This window comes from Anomaloglossus baeobatrachus, chromosome 1 (genome assembly GCF_048569485.1).
Source record: "Anomaloglossus baeobatrachus isolate aAnoBae1 chromosome 1, aAnoBae1.hap1, whole genome shotgun sequence".
Lineage (NCBI taxonomy): Eukaryota > Metazoa > Chordata > Amphibia > Anura > Aromobatidae > Anomaloglossus > Anomaloglossus baeobatrachus.
The window spans coordinates 435,625,541-435,652,780 of record NC_134353.1 but is presented as its reverse complement, the minus strand read 5'-3'; the positions used below and the strand labels follow the sequence as shown (position 1 = coordinate 435,652,780).

The 27,240-nt window shown below is 48.2% G+C and overlaps 1 protein-coding gene across 2 annotated transcripts in view; it reads right to left on the bottom strand.

Moving 5' to 3' along the window:
* Nucleotides 1-680: 680 nt before the first annotated feature.
* Nucleotides 681-27,240, bottom strand: part of CACNA1S (calcium voltage-gated channel subunit alpha1 S) — a 2,360,423-nt gene continuing 2,333,863 nt past the window's right edge. For both annotated transcript variants that reach the window (XM_075352638.1, XM_075352639.1), the window contains one exon: nt 681-867. In XM_075352638.1, the coding sequence (XP_075208753.1) occupies nt 850-867 (18 nt within the window). In that variant the 3' untranslated portion in view covers nt 681-849. The remainder of the gene's footprint in view (nt 868-27,240) is intronic.

Below are 27,240 nucleotides of genomic sequence, written 5' to 3'. Positions count from 1 at the left end.
TTAGACATAGGGAAAGGTATGTAAGATGGTGGCTCTAGTGCCTGTAGTACTACGACACCTATTAAGGCGGGTCTGCCTATTCACATACCTCCACCCATGGGTGTGTTTCATATTTTATAATGGTGTCTGTTTGACACATGGTCAGTGTGTGGAGGTTGTTATACCTCTAGAAAGAACCTCTTAGAGAGAAAGATGATTTCCTTGTCCTGATTGGGGAAGGTATCTGTGAAGACTGGTTCGCTTCCTCTGGGATACTTCTGGTGAGAAGTTGTATCCGAACCCCTTGCAGGCGTACCCGAGAGTGAAACGGACTGTGATACCGTGTTTTATGCAATTTCTCCTGAACACAATGGTAGCCCATACATGGTTAAAAACTAATGTGTGGGCACATGGCAGGGATTGGAAAGTCAAAATTTGATTTTTGGAACATAAATTTGAACGTGCTGCATTTGCAGAAAACCTGAGGTGCGGTAAATGCAGAAACACCCACATATGACCCTATTTGAGAAATTAACCCCTTTAGTGAATTCATCTGATGTTGTGGTGAGAATGTGTGCACAATCCCTTTGACAATCTTCCTATTGCATGCATCATAGGTAATTCTCATCTTTACCAATTGTTTTTTATGACCTACAGTCATAAAAGTTATTTTTACAGTAGAAAAATTAAAACACTACAGATAAAAGGAAATTGCTTTATTTTACTAATTAACCACTGAATGGAAACCACATGGAAACAGTCTGCTGATATGTAATACTAGATCCAGTGTTGTGAAATTGTAAATGTCCCTTTGTAAATCTCAAGGCTCCGTTTATCAGGATGTTATTGACCTGCTGTCTTTTCACATTTTCAATGATGATTCATCTCCTAAGGGAAACGATGATTTGCATTAGTATTAAATATAATTATTTTTACCATTTTACATAACAGAGTGATTATAGAAACGAAAAATGGCCATAAAAATAAAATAATTGTCATACAGCAATGGATGAAAGATTTGTACAAGCATTCAGAGCACTTCCAGGGCATGCATTACAAAAAGTATATCTATCACGCCATTTTTACTTTCTTTGTTTTTGCCCATTTGTGTTATTATGGTAGTTAATAAGGATTTTTTTGCAGCACCATAAAATCTCAGCACTACAAGAGAACTGTGTGGCTGTAGGTTGAGCACCAAAGATAGTTGTTTTTTTTTTCAATGTTTTTGCCATATTTTAAGACCAATAACTACCTTAAGCAGTGGATACATTAGCAGCGCCACTGCCTCTTTTGGACTTGCCTAGTACAAGACTGCCTGGACAACTAAGTACAACCAGCACGAACATCATTATGACATAACCAGTACAATTTTACCTGCAATTGAGGATGCTATGTCATATATGGGGCAATCATGTAGCCTAAAAATTAAAGGGAACTTGTCACCAGATTTGGCGACTATAAGCTGCGGCCACCACCAGTGTTCTGATATGAACAGAAGCTTGGAATTAACTCTTTCAGGTGCAGGGAAAATATCAGTGTCTTTTTTTGTCAGCAGATTATAGGATCTGGTTGATAAGGCCCTGCTCCTTAATACAAATATTGATTGATTGAATGAGAGTATGGGGTGATAACGTGGTATTGTTCATTGTTTAGTCAGGTCCAGTGTTCGTCACTTTTTTTTTTCTGGCTACATTAAGGAATACTGTTTAAGTGAAATTATCCATCGTCTCACTGGCAATAACTTGTTTATTTATACTAAGCCTCTGTACCTGATTAGGCAGTGTATACGTTTTAAATTTAGTTGTATTTGAGATATACCAACACTTGAGCACGCTCCTATGTACTGTTATATGTTTGACACCATATGCCGGCTTGTCATATCTCCTTGACTTGACATTTCATATATCAGCTTGAGGGGAGGGTAATTCTGTACCGCACATTATTTATGCAGATATTCTGTATTGATTATATAAATATCAGAATAGGAGGTTGATGTGTTGGGGATTTATGTCCTTATGCCTTGTTGGGCTATATAAGTGTTTTTAATGTCTGTCCTTTTGTGTGCTCTTATTGCTCTCTGAGCCAGGACATGTTTACACTATATGTACAATAAAGTTTTTGTCACTTTTTCAAACTATTTAGTGTTTGGTGATCCCTTTATGGTATACCCTTTTTTCTTTTCCTTAAACACTACCAGTGGGCTCATATACATCATTCATAATGCTGTATATAAGAGCCCAGGCCGCTGCTCAGGGCAGATCAAAGTGGGCCTGCTCAGGAGGACTTCAATGCCGGCCTGTGTGCATGACGTAGGACGCGTAATGCACCCAGGCTTCAGAAGAAGGAGGACAAATGTGACGCCCTGGCACCGCCAGGGAACGGTCAAATCCGAGAGTGACTGGAACCCCAGGGGTTCCCTAACACCCAAGACCCGACAGAAGGCAACCGTCCACACAGTGAGGATAGAAAGCCACCGCCATAGGCTAGAGATCCAAGGGCCAGCGCCTGCGGGCAAAGCGGGCTCCTTTGGTACATATACGCCGGGGAGCAGACTACCGTTGGGAAACCATCGGAGTCAATACATACACCACGGTGCAGGGAAAGACAGCCACCATCAACCTGTCCGAGGAGAGCAAAGACACTGCAGCCGGCTGCGGGACCCGTCCATCCAGCCGTTTGGTTTACCAGAGACTCTGTGAATCTGTGTCTGAGTGAGTACAACAGTGCCATCCGGCACCGCGCCGCGCTGCCCCTGCAACCCTGCACCCCGGCCATCCAGTCTCCCCGTATCGCTATCGGGCCTCGGGATCACCAACCCCTACCCACGGAGGGGGAACCAACATCCTAGCTGCTCCCTGCCATCGCTCCCGGGATCTCCGTCACCAGCAGCGGTGGTGCCCAATATCACCACGACCCGTGGGTGGCGTCACGAACTATCTCCCCAAACAAACCACCCCTTTTCACTCGTGGGCGAGGAGCGCTGCTCGAGTCCCCGGGTCCGGCCCACCGCTTGAGCCACCGGGCAGCAGCAGAAGCCCCGGACCCGAGCGTAGCGAGCACGGCCCCTCCGCCCGCGACACTATATATAAGTGCCCAGGCTGCTCTGTATAATGTAAAAAAATATCTGCGGGGCGATCTGGTCCAATTGGCATTGCTGATATTGATCTGGTGCCTCCTATATTCCTTCCATCGCTTTCCTCCTTCCCTGCTCAATGTGGATGACTTGTCCTACATCATCCACACAGAGGACGTCATTGCACTCCTGTACACAAACACACACACACACACACACTTTGATCTGCGCTGCTGATGGCTGAGCAAAGTACTGTAATGCGCAGACGTGGGGAAGGGTCATAGACCATCTGTGCATGTGCACTAAAATAGCTTAATCTGCCTCAGCAGAACTGATCAGAGTGCACACGAGCAGGAGCACAATGGCGGCCTCTGTGTGGATGACGTAGGATGCGTCATCCACACGAAGCAGGGAAGGAGGATGGCAATCGCAAGAAGATAGGAGGCACTGGACAGAGACTAGTGATGCACATTTGACCCAACTGCCCCACAGATTGTTTAGATTGGCCTGAGCACTTATATACAGCATTCTAGAATGCTGTATATATTGAACTGACTGGTGCTGGCTGCAGCTTATAGGGGAAAATCCTGGTGACAGGTTGCCTTTAAAAGGAACCAATCACCAGGATTTTCGTATATAACCTAAAGCCTGTGCTGTACTGGCACTATCAGGCTGATTCTATACATACCTGTAGTGGTCAGCTCGGAGGTTTAGGTTTTGAAATCCAAGAAAGTGAAGTTTGAAAAATGAGCTGCTTGTTGAGTGACCTCACCACAGGTCCTGCTAGACAAAGTGAGTCGTTTGTATAATAGTTATGCTAATTCTAACAGAGGGAGGAGATAACTATGAATATATTATCTGCTCCAGTGCAAGTGTCACTCAACAAGCAGCTCATTTTACAAACTTCCCTTTCTTGGATTTCAAAAGCTAAACATCCGAGCTGACCACTAAATAAAGGTATGTAGAGAATCAGCCTGATAGTGCCAGTATAGCACAGGCTTTAGGTTATATACGAAAATCTTGGTGATTGGTTCCCTTTAAGTCATTTGGAAATCTAGTGTCCAAATTCAGAATCCAATTAGCCTCCTGTTTAAGCAAAGTCTTATGCCAGTCACCTCCTTTAGGTGCGTGATTCACCTAAAATGCCAGAAATCTTCAATGCTCTGGTAACCCCACCATGTTTCTCTGCAAATTGTCTGGCTAAACCAGGCACAGAACGTTTGATTTTAGAAAGATTAGGAACCGCATCTCACATGAGCTCTGCAATCCTTACCTTAAAATTACAAGTAGTACAACCTAACTATCGAATGTTGCAAGCTGATGATTACAGGTATTGAACAGGTAAATCGCTCACCTAGGAAGTGACTGGCATAAGACTTTTCTTAAACAGGAGGCCAATTAGATTCTGAATTTGGACACTAGGTATCCCATAGGCTTAAATTTTACAACTAATTTAATATACCTGTATTGAGTTTTTCTAGAGATGAGCAGACCTGTGGAAGTTCGCTTCGGCTGGTTCAGCTGGACTTAAGATAAAGTTCAGTTTGGGACCTGGATTGGACCTAAACCCCAATGGAAGTCACTAAATTGGGCAGTTCGGGTCTCCGACCACAAACAGCCACTTATCTCTAATTTTTTCCTTTTTTCATTAATTTTTCTTTATGATTATTTATTAATCTGGTGTTGCTATAATATATATATATATATATATATATATATATATATATATATATATATATAATATTTATTTTTAATATGTATTTATATATTTACATGCTATTTGTGTGTATGTATACATAATAATTAGGGATGATCGAATACCCTATTATTCGCTTTGACGGATATCTGGCGAATACCTCGCTGCTATTCGAGTATTCGCGAATATTCGACCCCCAATGTAGGTCTATGGAAAACCAGAATAATTTGACGTCGGACCTGTCGGTGAACTCTTGTGACTGAGGAAAAGGCTGAAATGGATGGCAAAAGGCTGAAACAGTATGGGCACAGCCTGTAGAAGATGCCTCATTGCATTTCTGGTGTCTTTGAATAACGTGCTCAGAGCAGCATGTAGCGTTTACGTAGTCACGAGAACAGCTCTCAAACCAAAGTAAAAGAGGGGAAATTGCTAAGAAACAGTTTCTAGTGCCTAATCACTGTAATAAAACGTCAAATCAAGCCCCGACCTCCAAAAAAAAACACTTTAGCATATGTTCACACGTTTCGTTTTTTACATTTTTCCTTCTTTTTCGATAAGAAAGGGCTGTAATTTATACATTATATTGGTGTCTGTCTCACACCTCCTTTTTTGGGACATATTTGACAGCACTTTAAAAGGTCAGCTACAATGTGACCATTGGGAAGTTGACCTTAACCTCCTCCTCCACCTGCACCACTGGCTCCAGTGGCCCTCTACTCAAATGTAAGAAGAGCCACTGGCTGATCTCAAATCTCAGACTTCTTTGGGCTCTCAGGTGGGCCCTGTAACATACATTGGGGAGGGATGTCAATTTGTAGTTTTCTGCGTCCTGTATATCATTAGTGCGAAAGTTGGAATACGTACTCCATAACACTTTACAGTGCTATTGCAAATGTGGCCATTTGGGTGTTGGCCTTGCCCTCCTCCTCCTCCTCCACCACCAACACCACCGGCTCCAGTGGCCCTCTATTCAAGTTCTATTCAAATGATTCAGAAATGTATGTTTTATGGACAAATGAACGCCACGCTGGGACATCGAAGCTGATGTCGTTGATGATGATTGCATCTGACCAAAAGCAGGTTGGGAGCAGGAGGCACCATCGCCTGCTTCATAGACCGCAGTTTGTGAAGCATGTAGCACCATGGAAGTGGCAGTTGTTTCACTCTGAAACTCAGGCTTAACATGCCAAGGAGTTTAATAAATTCAGTTCCCCCAGGGGATAATGGTTCAGACACCATGGAGCACAGCATCACAAGGTACTCCCAACAGCTCCCAACAGCTTATTTTAAAAAAATTGGTAGGATAAGCAACAGGGCATACTGTAACATGCCAAGGAGTTTAATAAATTCAGTTTCTAACGCTGCCAAAAGGTCACGGAAAGCTTCTGTTCCCACAAACCGATACAGCAACATCTCAAGGGCTATCAATCGTGCAATGTGCGCAGTTATGGTTTCTGCCCTTGGGTACGTAACAGGGTATTTTCGCTTCTTTTCGAAGGTCTGTGGTATGGACAACTGAACGGAATGCTGGGACATCGAAGCTGATGTCGTCATTGATGATTGAGTTTGGCCAACATCAGGTTTGGAGAATTAGGCATCAGCGCCTGCACCGTGGAAGTGGCAGTTGTTTCACTCTGGAACTCAGGCTGTATTCCACTGGCTAACACCGAGGATTTTAAAAAATTCAGTTTCCCCAGGGGATAATGGTTCAGACACTATGGAGCAGTGCATCAGTAGGTACTCCCAACAGCTTTTTTTTAAAAAAAACATTGGTAGGATTTGCAACAGGGCATAACATGCCAAGAAGACTGCCTGACCAATTGTTCTAGACAGTGTAGCCTCAACAGTGCTTGTGCCAGTGCATAATGTACAAAGGCTTGAAAAATATTGCCCTGGGTGTTTGGGCCAAACAATTACACCGCAGCAGCATAACAAGTTACATTATTCATGCAGCCTCATTAGATGATAGAAGACAAAATAGTCTTGAATGAGAAACAATGGAATTTATTTGAACTTAAGAAATCCAAATTTTGGGGCTACACTTATTATTGGGTATTGTTAACAGCCGGCCTGAGATACTCTGGGGCAATCCATCTATGGTTCATTTTGATCATCGTTAAACTGTCTGCACTTTCTGTGGATAGTTGTGTGCGACTATCTGTTATTATTGACCCCGCTGAGCTGAAAACACGCTTAGACAACACGCTTGCAGCAGGGCAAGCTAGCACTTCCAAAGCGTATAAGGCGAGGTCTGGCCAAGTGTTGAGCTTGGAAACCCAATAGTTAAAGGGAACAGTAGACTCTGAAAGCACGCTGATACGGTCACCTACATAGTCCCTCACCATCTTACTTAAGGCTATGTCCGCACGTTGTGTATTTACATGCAGTTACGCTGCGATCTGCACCGCAGCGTAACTGCATGCGTCCTGCGTCCCCAGCATAATCTATGAAGATTATGCATGACTCGTGCGCATGTGGCATATTAAAGCGCAGCGCTTCGGCTGCTGCCCGAAGCGCGCGTTCTAAGAAGTGACATGTCACTTCTTTTGTGCGCTCTGCATGCAGGTCCCGCTCTGTCTATGGGAGGGGCTGCAGTCAGAGCGCATGAAATCTGCTTTTTTTTTTTTCATTACGGACTCTTTCTGCAGCGATTTGAAGTGCATATGTGATGTTCAAATCGCTGCAGAAATTTCTGCAGTGACAGTACGCAACGTGTACACATAGCCTAACTGTTCCCTTCTTGTCATAGTTCCCCCAACCGTTATCTGATTCGCAGTTGACGGTTTGTGGAAAATGGACCAGTTTTGGCTTTCCCCCGCCTGTGTTGCTCCTACTATGCGTAGCCCTCTCTTGTAATCCTGTTGCGTGAGATGACACGCTACCTCTGACGCCAGCATGATCAGAGGGTAATAGTTTCATCAACTGCTCCACTACAGCCCTCTTGAATGTTTCCGTAGTACAATCCTTATTTGCCTCCACAAGTAGCGAAGCGAATTTGTCTTTGTAGCGTGGGTCAAGGAAGGTACATAACCAGTATTTGTTGTCTGCCAAAAGTGGACTAGCCGACAGTCATGAGACAGGCAGTGTGACATGAACTGTGCCATGTGTCCCAGACCCCAAACTGGAAACCTTTGTGTGTGACTGCTAAGAATACATTCTGTCTTCTTAAACCTCCTCTCCTCCTCAGTCTCTCTCTCAGTCTCTGATCCTCCTCAGGTCATCCATGTTGGACAGCCCTGAAGCTCGGGTTGTCAATCCCTTGGTTACCAACTTCAAAGCATTCCTGTTCTTCATCATCCTCCTCATCCTCATCCTCATAATGCTGAGCAAAGGGGGCCTGAGCTTGTTGGCCGAGGTTGTGCGGATTACTAGCAACCATTGTGAAGTCTGGATCCACAGACAACTTGGGTGCATGAACACTTTGGTCAGGCAGACCATCCAGGGAGCGTTTCAATAAACAAATCAGTGGAATGGTAATGCTGATAACAGCATCCTCACTGCTCACAATGTTGGTACAGTAATCAAAATTCTCCAAGACCTGACAAATGTGTGCAATCCACACCCACTCGGCAATACTTATGTCTGGCAGCTGCGTCTGATGGGCATGTTCCAGCTGGAATTGGGATACTGTCCTCTGCTGCTCATGGATCCTGGCCAACATATGATAGGTTGAATTCCATCTCATAGGGAGGTCACATATTAGTCTGTGACGAGGCAAGTGTAAGTGCTGCTGTAGCACTGCCAGGCCAGCAAAAGAAGGAGTTGACTTTCAGAAATGTACGTACCTTGGTAAGTAGGTCTAGTATCCCAGGGTATTTCTTCAGAAAGTGTTGAACTACTAAATTTACAATGTCGGTCATACAAGGAACGTGTACAAGCTTTCCAAGCTTTAAAGCCGCCACCAGATTACGACCATTATCGCACACTACAATCCCTGAATGGAGGTTCAACGTCTCAAGCCTCTAATCTGTCTGCTCAGTTATTTCTTTCAAAAGCTCAGGTGCCATGTGCGATTTGTCACCGATACAGTTGAGCTTCAGTAGATCGTGTTGTCGTGTTGCCGCTTAGCCGAGGCAGTGCTGCAGAGATCCCAGCTGGGGAATGAAGTCGACGGTTGGACACCAACGGATGTTGAGGAGGATGCACAGGAGCCAGATGAAGAGTAGGAAGAGGAGGGAGTTGTTGCTGTGTAGGAGGCTACTGAAACTGTGATTGAGTGGGCCCCGCTATTCTGGGTGTGGGAACTATATGGGATGTTGCTGGCTCAGATTCTGTACCAGCCGCCACCAGGTTCACCCAGTGTGCCGTCAGTGAGATGTAGCGTTCCTGTCCACTTCCGCTTGTCCACGTGTCTGTGGTTAAGTGAACCTTCCCTGTTATGGCAGTGGGGAGAGCCCCTTTGATGTTTACGGACATGTGATTGTGGAGCGCGGGGACGGCACAACGAGAAAAATAGTGGCAGCTAGGCACAGAGTACCAATGTTCTAACACCGCCAAAAGGTCGCGGAAAGCCTCTGTTCCCACAAGCCGATACGGCAACATCTCAAGGGTTATCAATCATGCAATGTGTGCAGTTATGGTTTCTCCCCTTGGGTGCGTAACGGGGAATTTTTGCTTCTTTGCAAAGGTCTGTGGTATGGACAACTAAACGGAAAGCTGGGACACCTAAGCGGATGTGGTCTTTGATGATTGAGTTTGGCCAACATCAGGTTGGGAGCAGGAGGCATCAGCGCCACCTTCTTGCACACCAGTTTGGCAAGCAGGCAGCCCAGGGGAAGTGGCAGAGTTTTGAGTCTGGAAATCATGTTTTTCACCTAGAGTTGTCAACCACCTAGTGGTGTGCTTGGCAAACATATGGTTTCTCATGCTGAAGGTGCCCAAGCTGGAAGTATTTCTGCCTCTGCTAAGCTTGGTCTGACAGATTTGACAAATGGCAACTGTTTGGTCCGAAGGAATCTTGGAAAAAAACTCCCACACAATCGCACCACGGACCCTTAGACTCTGAGATGGCTGAGGTGATGCACGGACCCTTGGACTCTGAGATGGCAGAGGTGGTGCACAGAGCTGTTCTGTTTGCTGTGTCTCTCAGTAATTACACACAGTGGAGATCTTCAGGCTCTTTATTAGGTCTTGTTGTCAGCCATTACAGCTCCCTCTGCTGCCTGTACTCTGTCTCCAGTACAAGTGAGTTCCCACTTGCTTGTGGTGAACACATACAAGTAGTGAGACCCTTAGAGGCCCCTAGAGGCCATACAACATACACATATTGCTACATTATTTCTCTTTAAACAAGAAGAACAGTCAAACTTAATAAACACAACAGTTAATCTGACCAAGTAAAAGATAATTACAATATATACAGTTAGACATTATCCTTGAGGTGCGCAGGCTTTCTGATCATTCTGCCCGCCCTAGTAACATAAGAAGAGTCACTGTCCACCTCTGGTAGTTCTTCTGTTTCTGGTAATATGCCTTCTGATATTGCCTGTCTCTGGTTAACATTCTCACCCTGATGGTCAGCAGTCACTGTTGGCTTGGATTTGCTGCCTCGTTATCTTGGGTATCAGGATACTGTTCAAAAAGCCATGAATCATTTTGTTCTTATGTTTTCCTCAAATATCTTTGATTTCTCCTTAGGCTTCTTCCGTCTTCTGTTACAATTTCGTAGGACCGAGGTCCTAGTTTCTGAACAACCTTTGCCTTTTGACAGTGTTTGTCGTATTTACTTCTTGGCTACAGCCGTATGTTGTCATTCCTCTGGAGATCTGGCAGATCCTTTGCAGATTTATTGTAATAGAAAGTTTGTGTCGAGGGCGGGGGGCGGCTTCCCCGTCGTGGGGGCTGCTCGGGGGGGGGGGATCGTGCTCGGATCCCGTGCCTTCTCCTCGGTGGCTCGAGCGGGCCGGACCCGGAGCTCGAGCAGCGCTCCTCTCCCACGAGTGAAAAGGGAAGTTGGGTTTGCGGGGTGGATGTGTATAGAGTTCATGACGCCACCCACGGGTTGTGGTGATGGTGGGCACCACCACTGCTGTTGACGGGTCTCCCGGGAGCGATGGCGGGGAGCAGCTAGGTGTTAACCCCTCCGTGGGTACAGGCAGTGGGTCCCGGGGCCTGGTGAGCGAGGGAGAGAGAGAGGGAGAGTCCCGTAGCAGGAGATTCCAGGGTGCAGTGTTGCGGTGTAGCGCGGTGCGGTGCCGGATGGCACTGGTGTACTCACTCAGACACAGATTGACAGAGTCTCTGGTAAACCATACGGCTCGATGGACAGGGGCCCGCAGCCGGCTGCGGTGGTTTCCCTGGGCGGGTTGATGGTGGCTGTCGTTCCCTGCACCTGTGTTTTGTGTCTTGACTCCATTGCCTGCGCACCGGGGGTCCGCTCCCCGACGTATACGTGCTGGAGGAGCCCTTTTGCCCGCAGACGCTGGCCCTTTGGATCTATGGCCCTTGGCGGTGGCGCTTATCCGGTACAGTTGGCCTGTTGCCTTCAATCGGGACTTGGGTGGGAATGAACCCCTGAGGTCCAGACCGCAATAAGGAAATTTGACTAAAGGTTGGCTTTAAGCCTAGTCGGGGTCTGAGTACCCTGCCTGGTGCTTGGATCCAATCGGCTCCCTGGTTCGGTACCGGCGGGCCACCGCCCAACCCCGGTCCTACGGTTCCGCTGACCTTCACCAACTCCTGCAGACAGCCACCACCGTCTGCTGACCTTGCTGAACGTGCCTGGGCTCCAACCCAGACACCAACAGTTTTTACTCCTCACTCTCCACTGTCAACTCATGACTACCAACTGACAACTGTCGTGTTTTTCCCGCCTCCAGCCTGTGAACTCCTCGGTGGGCGGGGGCAACCGCCTGGCTCCGCCCCATCTGGTGTGAACATCAGCCCTGGAGGGTGGCAACAAGGGTTTACTGTGTGACTGGTGTGACTGGTGTGACCTGTCCAGGGAAAGGGGTGTGTGTGTTGTTGTGTCTGTGACCACCTGGCTAGGCCAGGGCGTCACACTTGCCTATCTTGATTTTTCTTTAGTTGAGCTTTGATGTTTCCCACCAACTTTGGCTTTAACAGATGACTAATGGTTGGCATGAGTGTCTTTGTACGTCTACTCATGAGCCTCTGTGCCGGACTGCTGTCTATGCCTTGGGTGGGTGTGTTTCTATGATCCAGTATAGACAGATATACATCAGTACCTGACTGTTTTGCTTTTTTTAGGAGTCTTTTGGCCATTTTTACTGCCGAATCTGCTTTGCCATTACTATATCTTGGAGAAGACGTCTGGTGTTCAAATTTCCATCTCTTGCTGAAAGTTTTAAACTCTTCTTGTCATGATTCGCCTCCCTATACACATAGCTAGGGGGCGGAGCCTTCTCTCGGGCCTCACTTCCGGCCCTTGGATGCCTTAAAAGCTGACACTTCCAGTGAACCAGCGCCGGCTATAAGCTTAGCTCTGCTTTGCCTGTGATTGCTGGTCCTGTGAGTGATATCCTGATCTGTCTGTTCCTCTGCCCCCGTGCCCTTGTCTATGTTTTGTCCCCTGGTCGTCCCTCCTGTCCTGTGTCCCCCCTCCTATTTCCCCACTCGGTTGCTTCCTCCGGTACTGACCTTAGCCTGACTTTGACTTCGCTTCTGCTCGCTCCTCCGGTCCTGCTTCTGCCCGTACGGTGTTTGACCCAGCCTGTCTCACTATTCCTCACATACCCTGCAGTTTTGCCTCTCAGCTGTGCTGATTAGGCAGTGCATGAGAACGCTGTGCATTTCCTTCCTGGTTCTCATTGCTCTGTGTAGTGTCGTCTGCTGCAGAGCTCTGGCTCCCCCTGGTGGCAGCATTACAGTATAGCCGGCCCCAATAGGCTTTATCTCCCATAGGGAAGGAAGAAAAAAAAAGACAAAAAAAACATTTAATTCTTGGTAGTGGGATCCAACTTTGCAGGATACCAGACTGTAATGGATCCACTCAGTACTTTGTGCGAGCAAGTAGCCAACCTTACGAAGCTGGTGCAGAATTTGGCTGCAGAGCATCGCACCCTGGTAGCTTCACACAACATTCTGCAGAGTGAGGTTTCTGCTTCTGCGAGGGCCACCTCAGTGGCAGTTACCTCACAAACCGTAGGACAGCATAGTCCCACTGATGTCCAACTGACCTCCCCCGAACCCACGGTGATGCTCCCCGATAAATTCTTGGGGGAGAAAAACCTATTTCGGACATTTAGGGAGAGTTGCAGGCTTCTTTTCACTCTCCGGCCTCGGTCCTCGGGGAATGAGATCCAGCAGGTGGGGATCATCATGTTGTTACTTAGAGGGGGTCCCCAGACCTGGGCATTTTCCCTACCCCCTTCAGCCCCGGAACGGCATTTGGTTGACCTCTTCTTTGACTCCCTCGGGGTGATATATGACGAACCAGACCGTGTACGGGTGGCTGAGGACAGGATCATGTGTCTCACTCAGGGAAACCACACTGCTGAGCTATATTGTTCTGAGTTTTGGCAGTGGTCCACTGAGGTACGATGGAATGATTCTGCACTCAGGTGCCAATTCCGGAGAGGTCTTTCGGACTCCCTGAAAGACGCTTTGGCTCTGCACCCTCCTCCAAGCACCTTGGATGATGCGATGACGGAGGCAGTTCGTATGGACCGCAGATTACGGGAAAGAAGGGGAACCATGCGTGAGATTCCGCCCCCTCTACCTAGGGCACCTTCTTTGCTGGCTATGGAACAGATGGAAGTTGGAGCCATCAGTCCGGATGAGAAGGAGAGGAGAAGACGCCGGGATCTCAAGCTGTGCTTCTATTGTGGACACCATGGACACTGGAGGAAAGACTGCCCGGCTTGCCTCTCCGCTAAACAGCCGTCGGGAAACTTCTAAGTCTGGATAACGGTCGAGGAGGTTGCCCAGACTATCAGGTACCTTTCCTATCCTCCAATAATATACTTCTGAATGTCGACCTCCGGGTCAAGAAGTCGGTCTGGTCTGCTACTGCCTTTGTTGACTGTGGGTCCGCTATGAACTTCATTGACTCTGAGTTGGTCCAAAGATTAGAGTTAGGGACAGTGAGGTTAGAAGGACCCATTCAACTCCTGGCAATTGATAAAACACCGCTGCCTCAAAACCTCATTCGGTTTGCTACAGAAAAATTTACTCTGGTGATCGGATCTCTGCATTCTGAAATGATTTCTTGTTTTGTAATGGCCAATCTCCCTGCTGGATTAGCGTTGGGGTATCCATGGTTAAGGTTACATAATCCCGTTATTGATTGGGAGTGTTGTACCATAGTCAAATGGAGTCCTGCTTGTCATAAAAGGTGTTTACAATCTGTACCTGTGTTCTCCGTAAGTCCTGAGGGTCTTCCGGAATACCTGAGGGACTACGGAGACGTATTCTCGGAAACAGAGGCCGAGGTTTTGCCGCCTCATCGCCCATATGACTGTGCCATCGATTTACTTCCCAATACCAAATTGCCCAAGGCCCGTTTATATCACCTCTCGGGTCCAGAAAGGGCTGCTTTGAAATCATACATATCTGATAGCATACGTAAAGGGCATATCCGTCCTTCTTCTTCCCCTGTGGCTGCTGGGTTCTTTTTTGTAAAGAAGAAGGACGGAGGATTAAGGCCATGTCTCGATTTCCGAGAATTAAACAAAATTACTTTGAAAAACACGTATCCGCTTCCACTCATCCCTGATCTCTACAACCAACTCTCTGAAGCCCGGGGGTTTACCAAACTAGATCTCAGGGGGGCCTATAATCTTATCCGTATTAAAGAAGGGGATGAGTGGAAAACGGCCTTTCTGACATCAGAGGGGTTATTCGAGAATTTGGTGATGCCTTTTGGTCTAACAAATGCCCCTGCGGTGTTTCAAAATTTCATCAACGATATCTTCTCTGATTTTCTTGGTCGTTTTGTGGTCATCTATCTCGATGACATTTTGATTTATTCTGCCGAGAGAGATACGCATATTATGCATGTTCGCTCAGTATTACAGAGATTGCGTGATAACCATCTGTTTGCCAAGCTTGAAAAATGTGTTTTCTCTGTTCAGGAAATAGCCTTTCTTGGGTTACTCCTTTCTCGTGATGGGTTTAAAATGGACCCAGGAAAGGTGCAGGCTATCGTGGATTGGGTGCAACCCAGGGATATCAAGGCGCTACAACGCTTTTTGGGTTTCGCAAATTATTATCGAAGGTTCATTAAGGGGTTCTCTCAAATTGCCAAGCCATTGACTGACCTTACACGGAAAGGGGTGGATCTGCAGAACTGGTCGCAAACGGCTGTCCAGGCCTTTCTTGAGTTAAAGGACCGGTTCATGTCCGCCCCAGTCCTGGTACAGCATGACCTCGAGGCGCCTTTTGTTGTGGAGGTGGACACCTCAGAGGTGGAGGTGGGAGCTATTCTCTCTCAGGGCCCTGCTACTCTGACTAATCTGCGACCATGTGCGTTCTTCTCCAAGAAATTCACTCCGACTGAGAGGAACTATGATGTGGGTAACCGTGAATTATTGGCGGTAAAGTTGGCATTTGAAGAATGGAGGCATTTTTTTGGAGGGTGCTGTTCACCGTATTACTGTCATCACTGATCATAAAAACCTCGCGTATATCGAGTCCGCCAAGAGATTGACGTCTCGACAAGCGAGGTGGGCTCTTTTCTTTTCTAGATTTCATTTTTGTATTACTTTTCGTCCGGGGTCTAAAAACGTGAGGGCAGATGCACTGTCTCGTAGTTTGGACCCGGTGTCACCTCCAGAGCCTCCTTCCTCCATTCTTCCACGAGGGGTGGTGGTCGCTGCCTTGTCGTCCGAGTTAGAGGCTGAGGTCAGGGAGGTCCAGTCCTCAGCGCCATCTTCCGCTCCAGACACTAAACTGTTTGTCCCTTTGCACCTCCAGTTTCGGGTACTTCAAGAGTTCCATGAGTCCGTACTAAGTGGCCACCCTGGAGTTACAGCCACTCGCAGGGCTGTTGCTCGACTGTTTTGGTGGCCATCTCTTCACTCAGATGTTGCTCGGTTTGTGTCTGACTGTGCTACATGTGCCCGTGCTAAGGTATGTCGTAACCGGCCGGCCGGGGAACTGGTTCCATTACCTGTTCCTGAAATACCATGGACCCACTTGTCCATGGATTTCATTGCGGACCTCCCTGTCTCAAATGGTATGACTGTGATCTGGGTGGTGGTGGATCGTTTTAGTAAACAGGCACATTTTGTTCCCCTCTCCGGTCTACCTTCTGCTGTGGCCCTTGCCAACCACTTTATTGACCAGGTGGTTCGGTTACATGGGTTGCCCCTGAATATTGTGTCTGACAGGGGGGTACAATTCATTTCTCGGTTTTGGAGGGCCTTGTGCAGGCGGTTGGGAATTGAGTTGCCCTTCTCGTCCGCCTATCATCCCGAGTCCAATGGGCAGATGGAAAGGACGAATCAGACCCTTGAGCAAATCCTGCGGTGCTTGGTTTCTGCTCAGCAGGAGGATTGGTGTACGTTTTTGCCCCTTGCGGAGTTAGCATTCAATAGCAGAGTCCATCAGTCTACGGGAACTTCTCCCTTCTTCTGTAATTACGGGTTTCACCCTCACTTCGGGACCTTCTCTAGAGTGGATTCGGGGTGTCCAGGGGCTGACTCCATTGTTCAGCATCTGGGGGAGGTGTGGAAGGAGGTACGGTGGTGCATCGTGACGGCTCAACAGTCCGAGAAACGCCAAGCGGACAAACGCCGCTCTCTGGGACCCCCCTTTCAGGTGGGGGACAAAGTGTGGTTGTCCACTCGGAATATCAGGCTCAGGGTTCCATCTGCTAAGTTGGGTCCTAAGTTTATAGGGCCCTATGAGATAATCGAAGTGATCAACCCGGTGGCCTTTCGGTTGCAACTGCCCCAGACCTTGCGTATTCCCAATGTGTTTCATACCTCCTTGCTTAAGCCATTTGCTCCTTCGGTGGTGAATTCTCAGACCTTTCCGGCTCCGATACTGGTGGACGGTGAGGAGGAGTACGAAATTCAGCATATTATCGACTCTTGTTGGGTTCGTAGTTCCCTCCAGTATCTGATTCAATTGGAAGGGTTACGGTCCGGAGGACCGGTCCTGGGTGCCGGCTCGATCCGTGCGGGCCGATCGGTTAATTGCGGCTTTCCACCATAAGTATCCTGGGAAGCCTGGGGGTCCGGTGGCCCCCCCTTGAGGAGGGGATACTGTCATGATTCGCCTCCCTATACACATGGCTAGGGGGCGGAGCCTTCTCTCGGGCCTCACTTCCGGCCCCTGGATGCCTTAAAAGCTGACACTTCCAGTGAACCAGCGCCGGCTATAAGCTTAGCTCTGCTTTGCCTGTGATTGCTGGTCCTGTGAGTGATATCCTGATCTGTCTGTTCCTGTGCCCCCGTGCCCTTGTCTGTGTTCTGTCCCCTGGTCGTCCCTCCTGTCCTGTGTCCACCCTCCTATTTCCCCACTCAGTTGCTTCCTCCGGTACTGACCTTAGCGTGACTTTGACTTCGCTTCTGCTCGCTCCTCCGGTCCTGCTTCTGCCCGTACAGTGTTTGACCCAGCCTGTCTCACTATTCCTCACATACCCTGCAGTTTTTCCTCTCAGCTGTGCTGATTAGGCAGTGCATGAGAACGCTGTGCATTTCCTTCCTGGTTCTCATTGCTATGTGTAGTGTCGTCTGCTGCAGAGCTCTGGCTCCCCCTGGTGGCAGCATTACAAGAAGTAAACTGAGCAGCATTGTGAGACAACACGATATCTGGAATGCAATACCTGGCAAAATTGACCTTGAGGTTTTTTTTTTTGTAAATTCTTTATTTAAGATGTTTCTTAATATTACAGAAATGAAATAGCAACAACAAATAAGCATAAACATGTATTTTTCAGATGAAAGGAAAGAGAAAAGGAAAGGAAAGAGGAAGAGATGGGGACGTGAGGTTGGTATAAAGTTAAGAGAGGACAAAGAGTTGGGAATGTAGAGGGGGTAGGGGAAGGGGAAAAAGGTGAGATTCCCACCTATTTCTAAAAAGGTGTCTGGTTACTAGGATTTATATATATGAAAATTTGAAAAGGCTTTGTTTTCAGAGGTGTGTATGAACAACATGTTTGTTTTGCTTAACTGTCTATTCGGTTTCTGAGCTAATGTGTTATCTTTGGATGAGCAAATTTGTCAAGAGATTTTAGTTAGCTTTTGGTATCTGTCCCATTTGTCCCAAGATTCTAAAAGCTTCGCATTTTTCCTAGTGTAATGCAATCGGGCTTTTTCATGTATGCTTATAAGATTTGATTCATTGAACCACTCGGTTAGACTCAGTGCATCACGTTCTTTCCAGTGTCTGGCTATTAGAAGTTTTGCTGCATTTATGAGGTGAGGTATTATTGAGAGTTTGTTTAGGTGTTCCTTATGTGGATCTAGATTAAGAATAATAAAGTTTGGGTTGAAAGTGAGTTTGGTCTTGAGAGCATTTTCTATGTGAATTTTAATGGAATTTCAATATTTTGCTATTTTTGGGCAATGATACCAAATGTGTGAAGGGGTGCCAGTCATTTGATTACATCTCCAGCAGTGTGGCGACAAGGAGTTGTCAATTTTGTAGTGAATGTCTGGGGTTTTATACCACCGTGAGAAAATTTTATAGTTGAGTTCTTGATATCTAGATGAGGTTGAAAGGTTGTGGGCGTTGTTGAAGATCATTTGAATTTCACTAGAGTTGAAGGTGGTATTTAGTTCAATTTCCCATCTGTTAATGTAAGAAGGTTTTTCCGACGTGTTATATAGCAGCTTGTATATTTTTGATATTAGCCTATTCTTCCCTTGAGCATGTAGTAGAAATTCTTGTTGGGGGACGGGTTTGAAGGGGAAATATCTGGGATGTGATATGAAGCTAGGTCAATAATGATGGCTAGGTCTTTATCTTTTAAATCTATTGGGTTAAAGATGGATTTTAGCTCTTCTATAGTTAATGGTTCATGGTTATGGATTATCTCTGATAGTGTTATGTTGCAGAGATTTTTTGGGACCTTGAGTTTTTTAATCACTGTTCTCACCCTTGTGTCCTAAACAAATCAATTTCCCAAAAGTTAGACAAATAGTCCACTGTAATCAGGTATTCTTTGTCATTCCATGTGAACACATCTGTTCCAGTTTTTGACAAAGGCCTCTGGAATTTCATAAGGTTGCAATATCTCCTTTTATTGCTTATCACTGCAGGATGCACATATTTCACATTGTGCTATATAATTTTTAATGTGGTCATTCATTCCTGGCCAATAAATAGATTCTCTTGCTCGTCGTAGACATCCTTCCCTGACTAAGTGAGAAGAGTGCAGTGTTTCCAGTATGTCTCTTCTGAGAGCTTCTGGTATAACAGCTCGTCTCCTTAATAATGGAGAAACTTCAATTGGCGCATGTAGCTTGTATTTTGGCCAGCCCTGCCAGATGACAGTCTTTAAGATCTGGAGAATTTTATCCTTCTCTGTACAAGTCTGTATTTGCTTCAACTTGTCTTTTGACACTGCCAGGTAGTCACACATATTGATGATTTCAATTTCATTCTCCTCATCATTTGTAACAGGTAGGTATGCTCTGCTTAGAGTATCTGCAATCAGTAAGTCTTTTCCTGGACAGTAACAGATGTCAAAATTGTATTTCTGAAGTCGTAACAGCATGTGCTATAGTCTCTTTGGGGCATTTAGTAATGGTTTCTTTGTAATGCTCTCCAATGGCTTGTGATCAGACTGCACTGTTAGTTGTCGACCATAGGTGTACTGGTGAAACTTCTCCATCCCAAATACCACAGCCAGTAACTCCTTCTCAATCTGAGCATATCCCTGCTCTGTTGTTGTTAGGGCTCTGCTTGCAAATGTGATTAGCTGTTTGTTCTGCATTAGTGTAGCTCCAAGGCCTTTTTCTGAAGCATGACATTGTACTACCACTTTTCGATCTGGGTCGAAATACTTCAGATTTTCTGCATCTGCAATAGCCTTCTTTACTGACCGGAAAGCAGTTTCTTGGTGTTCTGTACATTCCCAGAGCACATCTTTGTGGGTTAGCTGTCTCAGTAGCTCACACATATTTGACAGATGCTTGCAAAATTTGGAGAGATAATTTACCATGCCCAGAAATCGTTGTACTCCAAACACATCAGTTGGGGTTGGCAAATCTTGAATTGCTCTCGCCTTTTCTGCATCCACTTTTAGACCATTTGAGATCAGAAGATGTCCAATATATGCAACATCTGTCATTTTCTGTTTGAATTTGTCCAAGTTCAGCTTTATTTTTTTTGCTCTACATTGGTCCAAAAATTGTATCAGCTTCTGATCATGATCCTTGATTGCAGATTCCCTATCTTCACCTTCTCCCACTATAAGGATATCATCTGCTATTGTTTTTACTCCAGGAACGCCTTCCAAAGCCTGCATCAATTTCTGCTGGAACATCTCCAGAGCAGGTTTTAGTCCCATGGGCAGTCTCAGCCATTTATAGCGTCCAAATGGTGAAGAAAATGTTGACAATAAACTTGATTCTTCAGTCAGTTCCACATGCCAGAATCCATTTTTGACATCACATACAGAAAATATTTTAGCCTTTGATAGATCTGGGAGAACATCATCCAATGTTGGCATCGGGTAATGATTTCTTTTCAGCGCCTTGTTGAGTGGTTTTGGATCAATGCATATTCTTAACTTGCCTGATGGTTTCTGCACTATGACCAAACTGCTAATCCAATCTGTGCTCTTCTGGACTGGTGCTATCATGCCTCTTTTCTGTAAATCTTGTAGCTCTACTTTCAGTGGTTGCATTAAAGCTACAGGCACTCTTCTTGGAGGTAATCTGGTAGGCTGCACGGTTTTATCAATTTCTAGCCTGTATTTACCTTCAAAACACTCATCACCTTCAAATAAATCAGCATACTCCATTTTTATTTTTTGAAAGTCAACTGCATTTAGTTTGGGATTCCGTATATCTTGGGAAACGTCAACAGACATAATGTTCTGAGACTGTACTTTCATTAAGTCCATTGCCTGCACTGCTTTTACTCCCAGTAATGGTACACGGTTCCCACCATGCAGTTCAATAAATTCAACTCTAACTTTTCCTGTTACATGGGTTCCGTATTTTGATCTTACATGTCCTGATAGGTTTCAGAACACTCTTATTGTACATCACCAGTACCTTGTCTGTTGGCTCAGTGGAAACCTGTTTGTTCAGCAGAGCACTTGGAATGACATTGCAGCTTGCTCCACAATCCAGCTGAAATCTAATGGACTTCTCATCCAACAGGAAGGTTGCATAGAGCTGCTTGGCATCCTTGACTACTGGCTGCCTGATTAGGCTAGGTTCATGTGGCGCCCCTGAGGCTTCCGTCGCCACAGGAACATTGCACCCCATCCAGCGGTGTGATGTACCATTCTGGGTAAGGAAAGGAGTGAACGCCGGTCCCCAGGCAAATTTACACTACACCCATTGTTAGGTACACACTGGGACAAGGGACAGTGGCAGTAACCCTCCCATGCTGCATGCTAGGAGGGGCCGTAAGACCCATCCCTGCTCCTAGAGGGTAGACCCTAGCAACTGGGGAGGTGGGAGGAGCCACCAGAGAGCAGACAGGGAAAGGAAGGTCAAGTTTAGTTAGATAGAGAGAGAGGGGAGGTCTGCGGGAGGCAGACGAGAAGGAGAAGCAAAAAGAAAGCTCTAGTCAGACAGGAGCTAAGAGAAGAAAGTGACGCTTCCTGGTGAAGACCCTGGGACTCAGAGGGTCCAGGTGACACCAAGCAGGGAACGAAGGGATTCCAGGGCCACGGATAGCTTTTGAGCTGTGGTGGCCTCTTCCACAGGAACATCGGTGGAGGGATCAAGCTGCAACAGGGGACGGTCCCTAGAAACAGAAGGAGTGAAAAATCATCTCCAACAGTGAAAACCGAGGCCCAGGGAAAGTTGCAAACTCCCCGGGCCACAGCCCACAGCAGAACCTCTAGAAAGGGGGCAAGTAACCGACAGTCGAGCTCCCAGCCTGGAGGCTGTAGTGGAGGCCGAGCAGGTTCATCCTAAAAGAGCTAGGCTTAAGGAGACAGCTGAAGACAGAGACACTTTAGAGAGAAGGGTACCGGCTTTCATTCCAGAAATCACCCAGAAACGGCGGAGGTCCCTGACAGTGGGTTCCAGCCGTCCGAAGGCACCAGTGTGCACCTACCAGGAAGTGTGAGTAAAGATCTTGGAATTGTCGCCTGCATAGACTTCCATTACACCATAGACTCTCACGAGCACCAACTGTGCCCCGGGGCACCGCTCCACCTGTGGGGAGCAGTACCATACCAGCTGCCATTCCATCACCCCGGAGGTCTCATACAGCAGCGGCGGCTTTATAGCCGCATACCACAGGTGGCGTCACGACAACCATAAACTTTATTCACCAGCCAAATTAATTGACACCCACCAGGGCCACGGAGCCGGGCCCCGCCACCACTGACGACCCCCGGACTAGTCCGGCCCGGCACCGGGTGTCCCATAGCCCTGGGGTGGTGAGTCAACTTTGGCGTCACGAACAGGATTTCGTGCCCGGTCTAACCGGGTACTGTGCGCCTGAAGAATTGTGCTTAGAAGACTGTGTTATAGTGAGAAACTGCCGCCATTGAAGCCACTGAGCGCGGGAAGAAGGGGGGCGTGCCTGCAGAAAGAGCGCGAAAAGAAGCCCCGCCCCCTTGTCTAAGAAAAGAGCGCGAAGCAGTGCCCACTATGGAGAGCGGAGGAAGAAGATATGGTGCCTAGAAAAGCTGGCTGGCTGGCAACCCGAGTCTAAATGCCAGACCAGCAGATAAAGAAAATGTACCTGATTGCAAGCGGAGCGGTGCCGGCCGTGATGGGCTGGGCGCCAGTCTGGCACCAGATACTGGTGCAGCCTCCAGCCCTGCCTCCAAGAAGGAAAAGAGTGCAGCCGAGTGGCGTGGTCAAGCACCCGAGCAGAGTGGTAGAAGACGGTCCCCAGGCAAGCAGCATGGAGGAGAAGCTGCAGCCAGACACCCCGGTGACCCAGAGGCTGGAGCCTGGACTGGAGTTCCTGAGAGAGGAAGTCGAGCTCCTCACCCGGAGGCTGAGTGCCCTGCAGGCTGAAGTGGGACGGCGGGTGGAGAGCGCAGAGCAGAGAGCGAGTGCCGAGCAGAACCAGGCGGCAGCAGAAGTCGTGGGCCAATGAGAACAGGCCGTGGTACTGGACCTGGGTAAGCTGCATGTTGCCCCTGCCTGCCCGAGCCCCTGGTACGGCGAAGTGTTCCTGCTCAGCCCTCCTGTAGGCTTGCAGGAGGCGTCCGCCGACCGCACCCCGGCCACAGCGGCCCTCCTGTAGGCTTGCAGGAGGCGTCCGCCGACCGCACCCCGGCCACAGCACGCCCAGCAGCCCCAAGCAGCGCAGAGAGTTCCCAGGCCCCAGCGGGCCCCGATGAGTTGGTGGGCCCCTTGCCGAGACCTCCTACCGCCCTGATGGATGCGAGCTCACCCGGGGTGAACTGGGATGCCACTCCGGTCTGTGATCTGGGACTGGCCCGGCCCCTGCGCCCTGCCGAAACCCCGCTGGCAAAAGGGATAGCCTGCACCCGCCAAGTGGAGCTGTTCCAGCAGGAGAGGGAGCTCCGGGAGGAAAAGCGGAGGGCCATGGAGGCGTCCAATTTGGCCTCCGAGGCACGGATCCGGAAGGCCCGCAAGGGATCACAGGGCCCAGTGAGAAGGGGCCAAGTGATTGACTTCAGGCAGACGGCGGGCTGGGGCTTCATCCAGGAGCCCGGCCTGGGCAAGGATGTCTTTGACTCCCGCCGCGACATTGAGGAGCACTTGACCAAGGGCCACCCAGGGCGCGACGTCCAGCCCGGCGACCAGGTGGAGTACACACGGCTGATGGGGAGCCGTGGATGGTATGCCCTGAGTGTTCATGTCCTGCGGGAGGAGGAGGCCCCAGAAGAGCCAGAGTGGCGCCGCCGCTCTCAAGCCAGCAGTCCCACGCAAGCCAGCAGTCCCCTGCAAGCAAGCAGTCCTTTGCAAGAAAGCCGTGCTGTGCCTGCAAGAAGCCCCACTCTTACCCAGGCTGCAGCGTCCCGCAGTAGGCCAGTGACCAGCACCCGGGAGACCCAGACTATGATCTCCTCGGCCTATCTGTGGCCTGGGGCAATGCCGGAGTGGGATCCTCGTATCTACCCCCGCGAGTAAAGAAATGAAGATATAGCAGAACTGTATATAGTCCCTTTCAGCCCCTCATCCCTTTGTGAAGACGTCCCTTTTGTTTTGCCCTCATGTTCTTTTTGAAGACGACACCCTACCCTGCCTTACTGCCCCACGTACTTTTTGAAGCTGTCACCCCCCTTGTTTATATGTACCGGGCCACGGAACTGGAATGTGGTCCCCGGTGAATGTGAATGTGAACGTATATGTGTCCTGTGTTACCAGGCCACTGGACTTAGTGGCTGGTTTATTGTCCCTTTTAGTTAAAAGTTGAACGAACTGCCAGGCTACTGGACTTGTTGTAGCCAAGATGTATATAGTTGCACCAGTTGTGCCCCCTACCAGAATTATGGTGGAAGTGCCAAACCGTGCAATGGACTGGAAGTGCACATTTAGAGTTTTTCTTTATAAGAATGTTTGAAACGTTAAAGTACCTGTGCCTCCCATAAAGGGAAGAAAAGTTTTATTGTTTTATGTTATGCATAACAAAAATTTTGCAATTCCTTCCACATTTTTCTGTTTTTCAGCCCGAGGACGTGCTGGGATTCGCTGTGGGGGAGTGTGGCGCCCCTGAGGCTTCCGTCACCACAGGAACATTACACCCCATCCAGCGGTGTTATGTACCATTCTGGGTAAGGAAAGGAGTGAACGCCGGTCCCCAGGCAAATTTACACTACACCCATTGTTAGGTACACACTGGGACCAGGGACAGTGGCAGTAACCCTCCCATGCTGCATGCTCGGAGGGGCCGTAAGACTCATCCCTGCTCCTATAGGGTAGACCCTAGCAACTGGGGAGGTGGGAGGAGCCACCAGAGAGCAGACAGGGAAAGGAAGGTCAAGTTTAGTTAGATAGAGAGAGAGGGGAGAAGGAGGAGGAGGTCTGCGGGAGGCAGACGAGAAGGAGAAGCAGAAAGAAAGCTCTAGTCAGACAGGAGCTAATAGAAGAAAGTGACGCTTCCTGGTGAAGACCCTGGGACTCAGAGGGTCCAGGTGACACCAAGCAGGGAACGAAGGGATTCCAGGGCCACGGATAGCTTTTGAGCTGTGGTGGCCTGTTCCACAGGAGCATCAGTGGAGGGATCAAGCTGCAACAGGGGACGGTCCCTAGAAACAGAAGGAGTGAAAAATCATCTCCAACAGTGAAAACCGAGGCCCAGGGAACGTTGCAAACTCCCCGGGCCACAGACCACAGCAGAACCTCTAGAAAGGGGGCAAGTGACCGACAGGCGAGCTCCCAGCCTGGAGGCTGTAGTGGAGGCCGAGCAGGTTCATCCTAAAAGAGCTAGGCTTAAGGAGACAGCTGAAGACAGAGACACTTTAGAGAGAAGGGTACCGGCTTTCATTCCAGAAATCACCCAGAAACGGCGGAGGTCCCTGACAGTGGGTTCCAGCCGTCCGAAGGCACCAGTGTGCACCTACCAGGAAGTGTGAGTAAAGATCTTGGAATTGCACCCTCCGGTGTTGTCTCAGTTATTGTCGCCTGCATAGACTTCCATTACACCATAGACTCTCACGAGCACCAACTGTGCCCCGGGGCACCGCTCCACCTGTGGGGAGCAGTACCATACCAGCTGCCATTCCATCACCCCGGAGGCCTCATACAGCAGCGGCGGCTTTATAGCCGCATACCACTGGTGGCGTCACGACAACCATAAACTTTATTCACCAGCCAAATTAATTGACACCCACCAGGGCCACGGAGCCGGGCCTCGCCACCACTGACGACCCCCGGACTAGTCCGGCCCGGCACCGGGTGTCCCAAAGCCCTGGGGTGGGCGAGTCATTCACATTTCCGTTGTTTTGCATCAGTCACAATCCGTTGCCTTGAGGAATTATGGTATCCTGCAAAATATTTTGCAGGAATCCAGCTTTTCCCCATAGACTTCTATTAGTGACGAATTGCGACTGATGATGCTGCGTTGCATCCACTGCGTCGCGGTCAGTCGTTTTTTAACTGACCGCCGGGCGGGAGCAACGCAGCCTGTAACATTTTTTGAGCAGCGCAATCCGTAGGATTTTGCTGCGCATGCTCTCTCTGGCTAACTGCACCCGTAACCAGGATACACATCGGGTAACCAAGCAATGCACTTTAGTTAGTTACCCGATATTTACACTGGTTACGTGTGCAGGGAGCCAGCGCTAAGCGGTGTATGCTGGTATCCAAGATAAATATCGGGTAACCAAGCAAAAAGTGCTTTGCTTTTAGTTACCCGATATTTACCCTGGATACGTGTGCAAGGAGGCTGACACTTCCCGGCTCGGCTCCGCCCCCTCCCGCACTCCGCATGTGTACACACACACACACACACACTCAACTCACTTGTCTCCAGCCCTGCAGTCCCCGTGGCACTGACGTCCTCAGCGCCACGGACCCGCTCGTCAAGCAACGCATGTGACTGATGCAAAACAACGGAAATGTGAACCTAGCCTTACATTAACATTCTCTGTTGCAGGTCGCAGTTGTAGCCATGTAATGTCCTCTGCACTGTCAGTGTCTTGTGTCACAGTGTGGACCTGTCTATGCTGTTTGCTTGTTCCCAGCCTGCAGACAGCTGAGAAATGATTCTTCTTGCCACATAACCTGCAGGTTTCGCCATATGCTGCACACTGGGTCTTGTCTCTCTCATGTCTCTTACCACAATATTTGCAGTGGATCGTGCTTATAGGGGAGCTTGTTCTTGTCTTTACTTTCATAGATACTGCATGTACCTCATCATCATCATTATTCTCACTGGTGCCTGCCATCATCTTCAGGCTGTGCTTTGTAAGCTCAGCAGCCCTGCAGATTTACATGCATCTCTCTAAGGTCAGCTCTTTGTCTCTGAGTAATCTTTCTCTGAGCCAAGTGTCCATGATGCCACATACAATTCTGTCTTTTATGAGGCTTTTTCTGATTTCCCCAAAGCCACATGTTTCAGCCAGTGTCATCAGCTCTGTCACATATCTGTCCACATGTTCATCATCCTTCTGCTGGCTTGTGAAAAACTTGTATCTCTCCACAGTCTCATTTCTATTGGGGTCACAGTGCTTATCAAATGCCTCCCCAATGTTGCTATGACGAGGCGGTCTGTGTCTGACAGTTAAGTCTGGGCTAGTTCTCTGCCTTTTTCCCCAATTAAGTAATAAAACAGCTTTACTTTACGTTTGTCATCACTGGGGGCCACTGTCAGATCCACATACAGAGTAAACTCCTCTTTCCAGTGTCTCCATGTCTGGGATAGATTACATGATGAGACATCCAGTTTCTGAGGGGGCTTCAGACTAGTCTCCATCTTGTAGTAATGACAGGAAATCTGTACTCACAGTTGCTATGATGTTCTG